This window comes from Cebidichthys violaceus, unplaced genomic scaffold (assembly GCF_023349555.1).
Source record: "Cebidichthys violaceus isolate CVI_PGR_0920_01 unplaced genomic scaffold, fCebVio1.0.p SCAF_20, whole genome shotgun sequence".
In the NCBI taxonomy this organism is placed as follows: domain Eukaryota; kingdom Metazoa; phylum Chordata; class Actinopteri; order Perciformes; family Stichaeidae; genus Cebidichthys; species Cebidichthys violaceus.
The window spans coordinates 6,200,795-6,218,757 of NW_027176373.1; the positions used below are offsets into that span (position 1 = coordinate 6,200,795).

At 40.1% G+C, this 17,963-nt stretch overlaps 1 protein-coding gene across 1 annotated transcript; it reads right to left on the reverse strand.

Annotated features, from left to right (window-relative positions):
• Window positions 1-740: 740 nt before the first annotated feature.
• Window positions 741-17,554, reverse strand: pitpnab (phosphatidylinositol transfer protein, alpha b). The gene is made up of 12 exons (XM_068715893.1): window positions 17,370-17,554; window positions 12,494-12,524; window positions 9,202-9,347; window positions 8,461-8,552; window positions 7,572-7,579; window positions 7,192-7,266; window positions 6,554-6,637; window positions 6,363-6,440; window positions 5,447-5,557; window positions 4,851-4,973; window positions 4,588-4,670; window positions 741-4,354 (listed from the first exon to the last, which is right to left on the reverse strand). The coding sequence occupies exons 1-11, from the start codon at window positions 17,384-17,386 to the stop codon at window positions 4,623-4,625; spliced, it is 813 nt and encodes a 270-aa protein (XP_068571994.1). The 5' UTR covers window positions 17,387-17,554; the 3' UTR covers window positions 741-4,354; window positions 4,588-4,622.
• Between the last annotated feature and the right edge of the window lie 409 nt (window positions 17,555-17,963).

Consider the following 17,963-nt stretch of genomic DNA (forward strand, 5'->3'; position numbering starts at 1 on the left):
AGGCCTCTTGTACTATATTTATGTTTATTTTTTTTAGGGGACTTCAGGTACTGTGTGTGGTACTTACTGTAACATTGTTAATTGAGGATCCTGTACTAAAAGCCTATGTCATTTCTCTTCTTACCTGCCTCAAAGTTGTCGTATAATACACTTCATACAATCGTGCCAAAACACAATGGTAAACTTACCAAACTGTCTGCCTGCTTAGCAGTGGCTGAATGGCGGCGTGGTACAGCAGTGTCTACACTGGTCGTTCCATGAGCTGTTAGCGGTTAACCAAACACAATGTCTAAAAAAATAACAGTGTGCAAACTGTGTACGCCCCACTCTGTCTCTGGCTGCAGAGTAGCGGATAGGGGTCAGCGATGAACTCAGCGGTGTTATCACTAGCGGCCACTATGGACTAGGGGGGCGGTTTTAAGTGAGGAGTCAACAGGGAGTCAATGGCAGTAAAACAGGAAATAAAAAGTATTGTGAGAAAGTGTGAATGACCGCAACCATGACGGGTGGCAGCCCTAACTGGTCACCCAAAATATTGTGCATTTTGCTGGAGCAGAAAGCGAGATTAGCCAGACAAACACAGAGGAGCACACTCACTCTGTTACGGATGCACAGACTCACACAGTCACACACACGACCGAACACATAACCTCTCCCCAGGCTTATGCCTGGCGGAGATAAAAAAGTGAGGAGATTTTGTCTCACAGTAAAATAAAAAAGCATTCACATCATAACATATGTACAGTTGCTTTGCTTCTTTTTATTCATTTCTTTACGTCTCCAATGTACAGTAGTGTTATTGGAAGATGACAAAAAGGCACAAATTCACAATAAAAGAAAGAAAAACAGGAGACAAGTTAACAGGGGTGACAGAGAGTAAGAGAGAGAAAGAGAGAGAAAGAGGGAGAGATTTTAAAACAGTTTGGGATTGTGGAATCATTTGGTTTCATATTCTGATTATAAATCGAGGAATCTAACAACAGATATCTATGAGATTGTCTCTGTTAAACCATGTTCTCTCACAATTTTGTATGGATCTAGTGTCAGTATCTGTTTTCAAACAACCACATCTAATCATCTTTTTTTTCCTATCTAGCTATAACTCCGAGTGCTCCTAAATGTAAAATAATTTCCCCTCAATCGCCATCATAAACTATAGGAGGGGAAACTCTAACTTCCACCGAGGCTGACACCATCAGCTAATTGCGTGGATCAATGAACTGACCCAAGCTGCTGTTATATGTTCCTTTCCAGAGAGAGAGAAGCGAGTGTAGTTCAGAGACTGACAACAGAGGTACTACAACACTCAGAACAAAAATATATATCTATACACTGTCCTGCCAATAAGACGTGGTCTCTGTGAGGGAAGCACAACGTGAGAAGGAGAGGAAATAGTGAACAGAGTTTTTGCTTTTAATGATTTTTCCCTCCAATTAATTAGAATGTGTTTATTTTAATCTACAGCTGAAAGTATTTCTCAAAATGTCTCGTCAGCACTAAAGTTCATCAATCATAAACTGACAGTTCCTCACAATAATACCTCTGTGAGAGCTAATTGGTGACTGTGGTCTGTGACAGCGGTGGAATAAGAGGATCAAGTGTCGGGAGGGTGTGCTGAAGGTCTGGCAGGACAGTCTGATCTATATATATGTGTTCATCTACATTAATTTATTTACTATTTACAAAGTCAATACATACAGTACATCCACAAATCTCCATGATTCAGTTGATAGCCCCATCACAGACAGTGAGTGAGATGCTCGATGGACACAGAGACAGGTGGAAGGGTTGGATATCCAGGTCCAGTGTTTTCTTTAAAGGGGAGGCAACAGAAACGCAGTGACGGGTTTATAAACTTAATCTGACATACAGAAATATAGGGATATGAAATAAATCACTCAAGATGTAACAAGTGTAAACTTCTATGCTTGAATGGTTGCCAATAGTGCCCTGAGCAGTTTTGAATGGCCTTTTAACGCCTTTAGTGTACTTATGGCAAGTAAAATAAATTTGGATTTATTGGCTTCTGTGCTTGGGCTTAAGACGGATCACATGGATGTATAAATTAATGATCGCACAAATAACACTACTCAAATATATTCCTGTACAATTATGCACAAAGTAATTTAAATGCTCCTCTTCTGTGTGTTATAATCATAATTTAAGAGACCTTGGAAGACTGGTGTCAATGCTGCTATCTACAGAAAATCCACCACAATTCTATGAGCACCTCAGGGTGCTATAACAAATATACAAACATATAATAGCAATTCATTTAACCTATAATTATTCGCTGCGCTGTCATGTCATAAGTTAGACTGAATTTAGCAGATCATTAATTCTTCTTCTGAATTCTTCTCCAGACTGAGATGCTACAGACCGAAAAAACAACTAATAAAATAAAAAACAAATATATTTATATATTAGGCCAGTACAGACCTTTTACTACAAGCTGGAATTGATACAGTCTTTGTTTGAAAAGCCCTTCAGTGGAACCGATATTCATACTCTTAAACATTCAATCAGATTGTGTATCTGTGTATGATTGTATACTCGTTCTGATGGCAGTTTTTTTGGCCATGACGTGATCCAAATGTATTAATCTGAGTGACCTAAAGTGACCTCATGGTTTTGACATTATCCGTTGCTTGCTCTTTAAAGTTTCCACGCCGTTACATATGTGTAGGGAAGGTAAACAGAGGATGGATAATAAAAGTAACTGAGGACAAAGGAGGCCAAACAGACGTCAACAGGAGGAAGGTTAGTGGCTGCCGTCATCACCCCTATAGCTCCATTACTTCCTCCCTTCTTCACCAGCCAGCGTCGGATCTCTTCAAAGACACTACTGTACGTCACTCATGTACACTCATGCATATACCGAAAAACCACAGTACTACACGTAACAGGCTTCAGATTCTTCCAGGAGGAGATACATCTGCCTCATCCAAAGACAAACACAATAAAACCAGCATTTAACAAATAATGAATCAACACCTAAACCATCCTTGAATTTCAGCTTGGGCTCTGCTTTACTAAAACTGTTTTCAGCATAGGAGCAAACAGTAGAGTAAGATTACATTTGTGATGATAAAAGGAGAGACCAACGTGTCATGGTAGTTATTGCTATCGCTGGATAAGACCATTTATCCACTGGAGGTGACAGAATGGGTGACAGGGCAAGAACTGATGCATTTCACATAAAGTTTTACTTTCAAAGAACCATTTATCTATCTACAGCGGGCGTCAGGAGCTGTGTATTGATGATGGCTGCTAATGTTTGAGTTCTGCAGCAAAACGGATGTGAAGTCTGTGGAAAGAAAGACCCATTTATGGCTAATCTAATGTGTATTTTCCTTTGCAGAATGATACATTTTACTTCTGTCTTGTATACTATGTGTGTGTGTGAGTGTGTGTGCGTACTGCTGCATATTTAAATTACTGCACTCCCTATCTGATGAAACTGAGGAGCTAGAAAGGGAAACTTTGAGGAATTTACAACGCTACAGAACCACACACACACGCACACGCACAAACTCGCAAAGCAGCAGAAAAGCCAATGGATGCCTCAACATATAAAGGGAGATACTGGGAATACATCCTATCTGGTAGGTCAGGAGTACAGCAGAGACACCATAACCCTCTCAGCAAAATCCCAACCTTACAGCTGTGGTTTATAGACTTGCAAATTGGTTTGAACAATAAAAGGAAACACTGCATACAGCATGACACAAATAGAGAGTAGGAGGTATTATGACAAATCAAAAAATTAAATAAAATAACCACAGGATCAAAACTCAACACTAAGCAAATAGAGCTTGCTCTGAAAAAAAAGAAACACCCACAGACAAACTTACAGACAAAATATTTTAAAAAACCCTGTTCATATATATTTATATTTATATATATATATATATCTATATATATATTTCAATACAATTATTCAGCTCCCCGATATACGGTATACTGTATATATACACCATTGGGATGTCTTTAATAGAAATAAATCCTAAATTGTAGAGATAAATGACAATTCTCTGTAGTGTTGAACAGTTTAGAGACTGAGAGAGAAAAAGAGAGGACTGACTGACAAGATCTAAAGTGTTGCTACTGGAGGCCTCAGAGCACTTAATAAGATGGGGACACTGGATGGAAAAACAAATTATGGATGGGACTCAAGGGAGGTGGGATGTGGTGGAGGAGATCATCTGAAAACTGGGAGTTTACTGGGTCCAGATCCCTGAAAACCAGATTGTAGCGGGGGGAAGAGGGGGGGCAAGTTGGACCAGCCGGTCAGATGTTGTGTCAGTAGGAATAGACGTAGGATGTGAATCCGCTGGTGTCTGGGTAGTCTGGTCTGAAAGAGAGAAAGAGGTAAGAGCACACACAAGAAACCCTTTCCACTATGTAAATAAATAATCAATCCGTTAAAAAACAAAAATAATAATATTTTTTTATATATATATATATATATATATATATATATATATATATATATATATATATATATGTGTGTGTGTGTGTGTACAGACAGACAGTCAAATACATTTTAAAGTTACCTTGAAACAAAAACAGTTATGTTCCTCTAACCTCATTAGCAGCAGCATTCACTGTCCAACACAACCTCAGTCCTCTAGAGCCACCATCCCTTTCACTGGGTCCTTCACTCTCATCTGACACACACAAGACAAACAGATCATACACAGAAATGTTGTAGCTGAATGATGGTTCACATTCTTATTCAAGCGTGAGCTTGTCCTCAGAGCCTGTCCAGCCTCTAAGACTATGGTTGAATTACTAATCGTTGTTTTAATAATATATCTACTCACTTAGGAAAACATTTTTTTTCTCACCTCATCTAGCTCCTTGCGTGTCTCCTCCTCCATGCGACGAATGTCTTCCATGTTCAAGTCAATCCACTTGTCAATCCAGCAGAACAGCTGACGGTGGAAATTAGTGAACAAACGCTTCTCTTGCTGTGAAACAACATGTGAGAATGAAGAGAAAGTCATATCGTGGTTTGAATAAAGTAAGCTAAATATTTTAGTCCAAATGATAAAATCAAGTTGTTTAATTCCATCCTGATTTACCTAGTTTATCCACTAGAGGCTGGTGCAGCCCATACTGTATGTACGGCATCATAGTGGGTGGTACTTTTCCACTCTATCCTCAAACTAACAAGATGTGAGACACTGTATGTACTGTAGGCATATACAGGATATGAAACACTAACAGTCCTTAAAACACACACACACACACACACACACACACACACACACACACACACACACACACACACACACAACCGAGGACTCTCTTGCAAGATCATGTTAAACAGTTTGTCAACAATCCTTCCTCTGTAGCAGACGTTGACCTGTGGCTACCTGGATGTTATAATGATCACTAAGTGACACACTGGTATGTACCACAGTCCACACTGTAAACGCACCTTTTGAATGAAGCTCTCCACTTTATTTTGCAGGCCCCACCACTTGAATTTGACAGTGACCAGTTTGTAGGCACACATGTGTGGGCAGTCTGTCTTCTTCGGAAGTTCCTTCTGCAAGTGCACAAATATACATACAGGGATTTTTAAATTCATATCAAAGATTGCTGGGCAATAAAATATATAGGCTTAACATTTTTTATTTCTATTTAGTTTTACAGTCAGAGTCAGAGCCAGGACTTTGGAAATACTGACAGCCTAAATTGTCAAATTTAAATTGAGTAAATAAAAATACTGGAATATCCACAAAATGCTAGTGGGTAGCCAACGGCCAATTTTGGGCTGTAAGTGAGCGTCTGTGGCCCTAGTTTATGCAGTGTGTCCCGCACCGTTGACACTAGTCTGCTTGTCGGCAGCCTTTTGGACGTTTTAGCCTGATGAATTGGTGGAGGAGCACATCAGTAATTGAAATACCTCTGATTGCCTGTTCAGCTTAAGCGAATCAGTGCACGAGAAGAGAAACAGAATGGAGGAAAGCAAGCAAAAGAATAAAGTCAAGAGGGCACACTAGGCTCCTCTTATTTTTCATCTCATCTGATCATTCCAATACACCAATATTTTCAGAACGACTTGGCCATCTGGAGTGTGAAAATGGTAGTTAAATGCTGCTTTGTTTCATGTATCACAACAATGGCTTGTACTGTATATCCACAGTCCTAGGTCTCCCTTTTTGAATGAGGAATACAGACGATGATTTCAGCACTGACTAAACATCATAACAAATAAGTATCAAGTGATTTTTTTTCTCCTGACCATAAACAATTAACAGTATTTTGTTTGGAGTTTTATGTTTATCATGTATTGCAGTGGTTTCAAATGTGTCTCAACCAACTGAGAAATTAACAACAAGACACTGTACCTTCCAGTCTGGTCCTAGAGGGCCTCGTCCTGTCTTCACTGACTTGTACCTGCAAGGGTCCTCCTCTGGCTTGTAGTCCTGGAGAGAGGCAGGTAAAACCAGAATAAACAACATGGATGAGGTGGCACAAAAACTACGAGATCTAGTCGCTGCAATCGTCTCAATGTGGATCTTCAGTTAAACGTTTTCACCTTTGAATCCACTTGGCTTCGGTCCGCAATATCAATATAGACTACATCCACTTTCTTCCAGGTTTCTGCATCCAAACCGTGTACCTGAAACAGCAGCACAGAGCACAGCTGGATACAGGCACACATCTCTGCAGGTAGCCCACATACAACAGAGACAGGGTAAAAATGATTTTCTAAGCCCATACGATATGTAAAAATAAGTAAAAATAATCATGGGCGACAGATTTCTCTGGTAATTAGTGGAACCCTTTTTAGCAGTTTTGCATGCTCACTGTATTTTTCATGAACATGTTCATTTATATATAGGAGCACTGTCCCAAAGTAATTATGGGAGCCATATAACTAGGGGCTTGTTTCAGTATTTCCTGCACTTGTATTCACAGAGACATTTTTAATTAGAGGACAAAAATAGATTGAAGTAGTGTGAAATGTTGTCACTAAATATCTAGCATTAGAGGAAATGGATAATAAAGAAAAAACACCCAGATATTTAAAATCAACCATTAGTGGTGTAAAATGAGCACTTCTTGGCCAGGTGCATTGTTTTAAGTCATCCCAAAAACAGCATTAAAAAAAGCTTCATGCTGCATAAATACATGCATGCACCTCCTCAGCTCAATACAGTCTTTACTTATTACATTTTCGAGGTGTCCCGTGTCAGGTTTGTGCCATGTCTCAATCTTGATCAGGAAGTTATCTTTCATATACTCGTTCTGCAGAGAAAAGAGAAATAATCCTGAGTGGCGAGGAAACAGATCTACAGAATAAAATGCATGCAAGTGAAAAACAATTAAATACAATTGAATTGACACGAGCCAGTCTCCTGCTCTCATACACACAGCAACACAAACACACCAGAGTAATGGTGTCTGACTATCCCTGCTGCTGCCGTGTCGCTGAAATAGATCAAATTTCTTTCTCAACTTTCAGTTTAATTTGTTGTCTCTATTGGCATCAAAGCTTTCTTTATGTCAACACACATGCAATCTGTCAGCGGAAAAGAAAAGAAAATACTTACAGTGATAACTGCAGAGCCAGATGAAAGAAAGCAGAGGAGCAAACATAGAGAAAGAAAGAAAATAATGCAGTTGAGGAACATTTGAGGCATGTAATAGCATTTACAGTATTGGACAATGTACAGAGGAAGAGGAGGAGAATTGTTCAGCAATATTTGTCAGTGAGTATCTTGTGCGTAGGTTCAGGTTGTGTCCTTTACTGTCCCGTGTCTTTGTATGAAAGATGGCTGTCTGGCAGCTGCTAGACTGTGTGTGTGTGTGTGTGTGTGTGTGTGTGTGTGTGTGTGTGTGTGTGTGTGCGTGTGTGATCTCAGCCTGAAAGGCTCGAGTGAATGCATGGCTCTTTTCACTGGACATGCAGTTAATAATTCAACTTCAAGGTGACAGAGACACAGAGACAGAGTGAGACAGAGAGGTACAAAGACAACGACAATCCCTTTGACAGATCAGCACCTATGTGACCTCTAAGTCATTTGAGTCAACTGTGTTCACACATAAAAGTACATTAAAGTTTATTTGCATCGCATTACATCAAAATGTGGGTTTTCAGTTATTATGGTGGGTGTGGTTGAAGCCTCCTTGATTTTTTAGGCATTGGAAAACTCTCCAGATTTAAAAGTTTTGGCAGATGAAACCGCTATGAGACCATGCTCAGTAGATTAAAAGGTAGTTTGGAAGATGCGACTTCCTCCTGGGACCTTGATTGGACCTTCATGTATATCGATAGAGTGTCTGTTTTGCATAGCCAAAAATGTCTGTGACTGTGAAATGTATTCTTTTCATTTTATTGTGGATCGAATTTCTCACTTCTGTATGTGCTAGTTATTTTAATTAATTGTGTGTGTGTGTGTGTGTGTGTGTGTGTGTGTGTGTGTGTGTGTGTGTGGCTACCTGTGCGACAGTATGGGTATGCGTTCCAGGCTTTCTCATGGATGTTGAGAGCTGAGGCTGGAGCCAACATTCTGACGAATGACGGCACTTTACTGCAAGACAGAGGAGTGAGTCAGACCAAGCTAAGTCTAATAGTATTTTAATTACCTTTTTTTTTTTTTCCAATCAGGAGAGAATAGTTACAGAGGTCCAAGCATAGTTAATACAATCAAGATTTGAATTTGAACAGTGTGATTAAATGGTGATTAGCTTAGCTTAGCAGCAGGTGATAACAGCTGACATGCTAAACTAAGGTATTGAACATGGTAAACATTATACCTGCTTAGCTTAGCATCAGCATGTTAGCAATCATTGTGAGTATGTTAGCATGCCAATATTAACATTTAGCTCAGAGCACCACAAAGTACGGGCCAACAGAGCCACTAGCATGACTTATAGTCTTATTTAAGCTTTAGGCAGAGCCAAGTTCCCCCCCTGGCTGCTGGCGGTATAGCTTCATATTTAACATACACACCTTTTCATCTAACTCTTCCCAAAATGTCAAACTATTCCTGAAAAAGTAGTTTTAAACTTACTAAACTGCTTGGAGCGAAAGAGGGAGAAGACTTTAAAGTGGTGGGATAACAGACTGAAGTGGAGAAATGTACAAATGGATAGGAGCCAAGAGATGCAGCCTTGAGGGAGGGATGAATGAAGCAGTCTTCCTGAATGAACTTTTAAACCTGTCGGACAACTGCTTACCTCTGCAAATGGTAAATTTTGTGTGTGTACTGTCCCTTCTCTCCATCTTTCTCATAGGGCTCATTTTTTAGCACCTCCACTCCTTCTCCTCCACCCGTCTCATTCTTACTGGCCTCGGCTACAGAGTACAGCTGGCCAACCTGGTACTGAAGACAGAGAGAAAAAACAGGTTAGAATGAGGAATAAAGTGTGTTTAAAGGGAGAAACAAGCTGTTTCCCTCAACATGTATTATCCTGTAGATGAGTGAGCTTTAACAGTAACATACATCTATTTTCTATTTCAGTCTTAAGTGGTGGATTACTTTTTCTTCTGATCCTTTTCCTGATCTTTACCTTGTCCTTTCCTTGTCCCTGAATCCTCATAATCTCTCCCACACACTCTTGTTTGCCTTCATTACAAATCAACTTTTTTTTGTTTTTTGTTTCCTCAAACTGGCTACAAACTGACTTTCTTCTTCTTTCACTCCTTTCTTCCTCCCATTCCCCATCTTCCTGGTCCCGTGTGTGCATGAGAGTGTTTAAACACAGGACAATGGCTCCTTTCATTTCTTAATCACCTCTAATCCTCCATATAACCTCGGCACAAAGCTGGACCAGAGCGCAGATACACGTACAACAACTCAAAGATGAAACAACATCATTTTCACAGGAGAAGCTTTACAGTTATTCTTTCTGTTCTATTGTTCTTTCTACGCTATAGAAGGTTAATGTAAAATTGAATCATGAGAATATTATAGGTCATCTTTTTACAAACAAAGTCCCCAGGGAAAACCAAAAAACAATCTAGGTACTAGAATGGATTTTTACTGAAAATGTTGTAGTCATTAGTCATGTAGAAGAAATACAAACAGTGTGATGAGCCTGCCACAAAACTAACTTTTACAGAACGTCTCATTACTGAGTCAAATGGTGATCGAATGCTCTTCTGCACGGAAACAGTAATTGAGCAAACAATAATGAATAAAAAAAAATAATAATAATTAGCGCACAGTGATGTAGAAAGAGGAGCACAGCATAACAGAGCATATCACTGTAAAAATAAAATAAGTTAAATGGAAAATAACAGATGGTTTCTCTCTCTCTGTTACATAACATTGATGTTTTGGATTGCTGTGATATTTTTTATTAAACGCCATAACTACAATATTTTACTCTAATGGGGTCCAGGAATGCAAGTGCTTGCTTGAGGATATGGTTGATTTCTTCACATTGAAAGACAACAAAATACTCACATAAAATCATCTCCTATGTATACAATCACAGCAACCAAAAACACTTAATTTTAGAATAGGAGATTTGGACTCTTGGACACTACTGCATCAGTTGTTTAAGCTACCCGAGGACTTTTTGGAGGTTAGGAAGGTGGTCAAAGAAAAGCCACTATTCAAAGACTGCTCCTTTCAACCATGACCTTTGGACCTTTTGTGCTCATTTAAAAGGTTATGACTCCACAGGAACACTTTGAAAGACAAAAAGACAATGACCAACATAACCTTTGCCAAACTGATTTAAATGACCTTCACATAATGTGAACACATAGACGAAACCAAGACGGAATAGTTTTGATCCTGATGGTCTCTGGATTTAGACACAAGTGTAGAGCAACAGAGAGACTGTTCCCTCAAGTCAGTTGCAGACGTAGCAACTGCCGACTAAATAAATGGGATGCAGGAACAGCAAAGCCTCCTGGGTAACAGTGTTGGACAAATGCAATTCAACCTTGCCTTGTGGGGTGAGTCTATGTTCAGTTATACCAGAATGTCCTTCTTATATAAAATGAAAGTCTTTGGGTTAAAATCTGCTCCTGGGAGGAAGTTAACAGACTCTCCAGGGGTTTCAACAGCTGGATAAGCCTCATTCAACTGGTACACCCCAAAACAAAACCTTTGTAAAAGGGAATAATCTGTTGTCATACCTGGTGAAGAGACAACTGTTGAGCTTTTTAAAAGAACATCTAATTTAAGCAGTGAAATAACTGAAAGAAAGGAAATCAAATTGATGACAAATTACTGAAGACCGCTGCTTCAGAGAGTTGGGATGTCAAGAGGAAGACAGAGGAGATGAAGCTCTGGAGGGACGTGATTCAAGGGCAGAGGTGGCACACGTGGTTCAAGAGACAGAAGACATTACTCAACTGTATTCAGGCTTTGTGCGTCACATTTCAGTCAAATAATTCCCTTTTAGTATGTTGTTCGGCACCTAACCGTGACACTGAATGCTGACCATCACACGATTTCCGGACTTCCTGCTCGAGAGGAAACCTGTCTCGTTACGTAGAGATATGATTAAGATCTACAGGCTACAAACACACACTAATGAGGAGTAACATGTGTAGATCTAAGGCCTCCATGAGCCAGAGGAAATGCAAGGAGAAGAAATCAAAGGGACATGTTTCTCTGTCCACTGCCTTGTGCTTTTGAGTCACAATTAAAATTAAAATATATAAGCACAAGCACAGATCTGAGCGGTTGCAAGATATTTCTCAGATTTGGCTTTTTGAAGTCCTGTGGCATTGACGTGGCACGACGCATAGGGGCTGTTGTTGTCTCTGCTGCTAACCGGTTATCATGTCTCTGAGCACTGACTGCTACTTTACACTCATACTCTAGTTTTTATTGTGTGTAAGAGCACATTTAAGTGCTTTTTGGCAACAGCAGTCAATATTTATTCATCATGAATAAACAGCACGAGTCGAACGTCTCTACCAAAAGTGGATTCCTCTTCTAAGTGCATAAATATGAGGGCGACAGTGAGGGGGGTTGGTGTACTGAGGAAGTCACGGGAGTAGTTTCAGGTGACTCATTTACGATGCAGGCCTGAATAGAAGAGCAAACTGCAATGGAAGTGAAGAAAGCAGGGGACACAGAGGGACACAGAGGGAAAAGAGGACGAGGACAATGAAAGACTGTGCTGACTGCGTTGGTTCACGGCTCTATCTGATAGGAACCCTCTTTAATATGATGGAGAGTTTCTCTCACAAGGTGATCCCTGCTGCCTGTTTTTCTATATATACATAGAGTGGACATATAATTTATCAAATACAAAAGGTCTTATGTGTGTGTTAGAGCATGAATATAAACACGTTAAAGTCCAAAGGCCACTCAAAAAAAGAGCAGTTTTAGTGATGGCGAATACAGCGAACTAAAGAATCAGATGACAAAAGCTAAGCCTTGAGCCAGTTTAGCTAACACACACACACACACACACACACACACACACACACACACACACACACACACACACACACACACACACACACACACATACTGAAATATACCAAAATGAAACTTACCTCCTCCACAGAGATAGGAAGAATCACTCGACTGGTAGAGAAGGAAAAAGAAGGGAGGTTACTCAAACAACATAAGGTGACAATCAACAACAACAGATGCTGTAATTCCATTCTAAACAAAGAAAACAAGACATCAAAATCATTCATCCTTTGGTTTCACTGTAGTTGCACAGTATAGTGATTGATTGACCTGTGTGAGAAAAGTCCTTACTGGCATTATAATATGACATTAATCATGCTTTAATTTGGCAATAACACACTTGTGAAGCGGGTTAGCCTGGAGAACTCTTGTGAGTGACATACTGACAACATGAACTGACATCTTTAAGCGTTCCGCTCAATAGAGATCTGGACAGCAACTATCTGACAAACATGCGTCTTTTCCGTGAAGCTGTCTCAGAGGACACTTCCGCGGAGCTGGAGTAAGCCCCCACATTTTTAATGAGGAACTATATGAGCTATACGAACAGTCAAAGTTTTCTTGGAGGAGTTTTACCTCTCACAAAGTAATGAGTAGACTCCCTTTAATGTTTCAGCTCAATAAATGACAAGGCCACGTTTCTGTTCTTTGGCACGACACATCTTTTATTAACATTAATCGTATAATGAAATCTAGCATGGGGTCCACACTGGCTGAGAGGTTCTTCTAACAAGGTTTAGAACAGTTTCTATCAGATGGTTGCACTTAATATGAGGATATAGATAAGATTGTTTGCTCCTATTCCTTGTGTTTTAGGTGTTATCTGAGAATATTGCTGCTGAAACCATCATCATTGCGTTCTATAATTTTTCATGACATTGATGACCAACATCCGACAGTGATGAACCTAAAATTACGGTGGCCATAAAGAGCAAATGCGCTACTATGGCCTAAAACATCTCTATTAGGAGAAATATGCTGCAGCTGAAGAAACAAAGCCAATTCAAAAACACCTACGAAAATCAAATATAAAAACAACAACAGAATTGTGCTGCAAATAAAAAAAGTGCTGCACAAAGCCAAAACAAGTACAATACAGAAACAATGCAAAGTCAAAAACATGCACACCCCGAAAACAAATGCAGCAGAAAACCAGAGAGAGAGAGAGACCAGACAACAGAGTTTGTTTTTGATGTGTGAGGAGAAAACTTGAATTACTTAAACTTAGTAAAGAGGCGACAGACAAAAGTATGCATTCTTTTTTAAATTTGGCCTTAGTCTTTTACAACATTATAAATGAGCAACAGATTTATGTACATTATTGTAAAAGATTAAGTCCAAATGTAAAAGAGAGTAAGTACCTTATATTATCACCTCTTTAGAAAGAAATCGTCTCAAACTGTTCCACAGAGCGCTCCTAGAACCCTGGAAAGCTTCGGCTCCGTGGACTGGACATGCAGTGCTTTTCTGTTGTTTTCGGGGTTTGTGTGTTTTTGACTTTTCATCGTTTCTGTGTTTGCAGCGCATTTACTTTTACTGTATTTGTTTTGGCTTTGTGCAGCACTTTTTTTTAATTTGCAGCACCATACTGTTGTATTTATATTTCCATATGTGTTTTTGAATTAGCATTGTTTCTGAAACTGCTGCACGTTTCCCCTCATGGAAATGTTTTAGGCCGTTTTCCCGAGTTGGTCCTTTTCAGCCACTGCTGAAAAAACATACATGCATGTACACTGTCAATGATTAAAGCACAAGATTATTCATCCTGTTCAGTTTGTGTTACATGTTTTGTTTTGTGTCAAACATTGTTCTTCTTCGCCACCATGTTTACAAAAGAGTTTTGGGAAATCGAGGTGGCTAACAAATGGCCACATAAGTTGCACACTACCAGCAAATGATGACATCCATGCCGGCATTCTTTCAGTAGGAGCCAAGGACACATTTCTTTGTGCACAGTTTGACTGTGTGGCAGCAGGCCCAGTGAAACTAGAAAGAAAATGGTAAAACATACAACTAGAAGTATGTACTGTATATCGCATGTTGCACCACATAAACAATGTAGGAAAGACAAATGAAAGATAATCCATTATCAGTGAAGACTACAATACACTAGGACCCCTACTGATTTTTTATTCTGTTTAATTTACATGTATGATGTATGACAGCACAATTCAGTAGCCATTGGTATTTTACTAAGAAATATAGTAGACATATATGACCTGATTCACTTTTTCAGCAGCTGATCTAGAATAAAAGTACGTTATGTGTCATGTAATCAAATATGTAATCCAATGTAATGTAATTAATCTTTTTTTGCAGTTTGGTATACATTAAGAGCAGTGAGGAATAAAATAGAAAATAATAATGAATGTGTTTTACAGTTTGGTGTAATGTCTAATGATGAATATAATCAACGTTCGACAAATCTTTATAGGGAAAAATTGCTGGTTACAAGTTATTGATGATGTCAGGGAACTCAAACTTAAGATGACACAAGGGCACATGTTTATGGGAACTTCTTTGGTTTAATTATTCGTTGGTGATGTAGCCCCAGTACACTTTACAGATCTGCCCACACACATATAGTATTAGCATGTAAGGAAAGACTAATTTAAAAATATATATATATTTCTGAGTATATATACAATATTGATGGAAGCAGCATCTTAACTACACTGCACTGCCTCCTTCCTGTGACACATTTTGTACCACAAATGCACACGTACAGTATGCAGCTTTGTGGACTGTTTTGTAACTGTGTGATGTATGCCCAAATTCAGATAATCCCGCATCCCACTCGCTGCTACTGAACGTAATCTGGGTCTGAGTCCCAGCCAGACATTGGATGGGAGGCCAGATGCTGCAAGGAAGGCAGAGACAGTCTGTAAAGTCAAATGACAATATTAAAATAGGATTTAACTTACAGTATAGATCTAAATACAGATCTCCCACAATAAGTATTTTGCATGGTTTAATATGAGGTTTGAATTTAGGCTTAAGTGAAACAAGGACTAAAATCACCTGAATGTTCTCTCTCTCTGCCTCTCTCTCTCTCTCTCTCTCTCTCTCTCTCTCTCTCTCCTTGATCTAAAGGTCTTGACAGGAAGATCAGGTGTCTGTTGCTTCAGAAAGCAAACACCCCTCTTCTCTGTCTTGTCGTCTTATCCCTTTTTCAGTCTGTCTCCACTCTTTCACTGCTTTTTCCCCATTATCTTCATCACACTTGACACATTGTACAACACTGTGCACCTGCCAAAGCTCATGGAATTGGAGAAAAAGTGTACTAGGAGTGATTTAGGTCAGATGAGCAGTACAGAGTAAAAAAAGACTGTCTGTACTACAGCAGTACATGAATCAATTCACTGTCTTTTGACCCCCATGGTGGAATTTGTGTGTCTGTGTGAGTGTGTGTGTGTGTTCATTTACAAGCCTCTTCGTGTGCCCGTGTGTTGACAGCGTGTAGAAGTGCATTTAGCATTTAATCGTGACCGATTTAATTAATTTCCAGGCAGACTGCTGAGACCCAGACTCTCCCTAATCACTTTGGATCTTTAGCCATGCCATCATTCTCATCCTGAGCTTTATTTTTTTATCAGATGCTGGGCCATTAATTGATTGCATACATTTGGTGAGAAATCAAGACAATAATGACTGTTGATTAATGTATGTCCATGTAAGCCAGACTCTGACCAATATAGATTTTTCAAGATCAGAGTGTTATTTTTAGGCTGAAGCTGCCAATAGTTGAACATGTGTGCCAATGTACAGTACAGTGCAGCTCTGACCTTGCCATATAATTGCAATAAACAATTAAAATGCATATATCTTATGAATACATTTAGATATTTTGTAGAAAAGATTATGCAAAATCATCTGAAATTATACTGTACAAAAAAACGTGGAAGAAACCAGGCTGTTGACTGTTTTTTTTCCAGGGGGGGGGGTCACTCGCTTAAAAGTATGGTGTACAGGCTGACACCGGTTATGAGCATGGAAATGAAGGAAGTCCACAACCATGACTAACATCTGATTTCTCATCTCAAAGCCAATATCATCCTAAATCATCTGCAATCCATTGGCCTTACCCTTATACTAACCACCAGCTGATTCTGTGCAGGCCTCAGTGATCCAGAACACTGAGGCCTGCAAAAGCAATGTGTTAAAGTAGGCTAACGTGTGAAAAATATATATATATATATATTTCCGTTTGCTAGCACTTGATGTGCCAACCCGTCCCCTCGGCCCAGCTGTCAAATTCTCAGAAATGACTGGTGCGTCAAAACCTCGCCATTTGCTGCCATTTTTTGCCAAAGCTGTGCAACCACCTCCCTTATACCTGCCCACTCCCACCCCGTTACCCCACCCGGGGTCCCTCTACACCTCGTCCTCTCCATTCCTCTAGAGGTAAATGCCGGACTGCTCCATCAGTCGTTTCACCTTCACCGCGCATCAATAACATGGCCACAGCGGCTTACAGGGATGGACGCTGGCGCGGCGCAGCGCGGCGCGGCTTACACCAGCCATTTCTCCCTCAGCACCACCACTCCTGTAGCGCATCCGTCATTTTAGCACCAGAGCAACGGACGATTAGCCTGTCCGTCCGCTACAGGGAGAGCCTCCCGATTTCACTTGAGGGCTCGTGATGAAAAATGTGAAGGGCACAGCCATGCATGCGCCGGCTGCCGGTGCATCTACAGCCGCCGCGTTATTATCTCTCAGTTTACTTGGTGAATGCTTAACGGTGATGGAGTGTCGCATGCATGAACATGATGACGGACACGGAGTCGAGCAGATACGGGATGTTCGACATCACCCTTGGCCGCACTCTTGTAATTCCACTCTCAGGCGACCGGCCACAATGTCAGCGCTGCGAAACCTGACGGATAAACGCGCGCACATCCTCCGTTCGGTCTCTCTCTCACAGACACACTCACACATGCACACACAGCTACTTACAATTCCTTTATGAGCATTTTTTGGCGGTGTGTTATATCCAAGAGGGGAGCAGCTCAATACAGGTCCAGAAACAGGGTCGATTCCTCCCTCCGTTGGTCTCTTCTTTCTCCGCTTGCTTCTCTCCCACCTCTCCCCCTCTATGTCATTCTACCTCCACAGTCGCTTATTTTCTTCAAATTCACTTCCTGATCGGGGCCGCGGCGCGGCGTTGCTGTTGCGCGCAGAGCAGCGAGGCCTGTGCAGAGCAGACTACACACAGAAAGAGAATGGTTCACCAGAGGGTGGGTTAAGGATGATGTGGTGGGTCTATACAGCCTCGATATTATTACTGAGAGGGACTAATTGAGCCATCCAGTTTTATAGATAGATCATAAATAAATATGCTTGACATTTTCAATGCATAGCCTATACAACTGTCTAATTCTGCGTTTTTTTTTTGGAACAACTCACCCAGAAAAACACCAGACGTTTGGAAATAAAATAAAATATAATAGTTCAAGTGTTTTTGTAATTCAAAGGCTCTCTAAAGCTGAAATTGAATTTAGTTCCCCGTGGAATAGTGTAGACTTCATTATGTATTGAACTTTATGTAAT

Coding starts and splice junctions, on each gene's coding strand:
- pitpnab (XM_068715893.1), bottom strand. Junction 8,553..9,201: donor AAAATTTACCATTTGCAGAG/GTAAGCAGTTGT, acceptor TCTGTCTTGCAG/TAAAGTGCCGTCATTCGTCA. Junction 5,558..6,362: donor CTCTAGGACCAGACTGGAAG/GTACAGTGTCTT, acceptor GTGCACTTGCAG/AAGGAACTTCCGAAGAAGAC.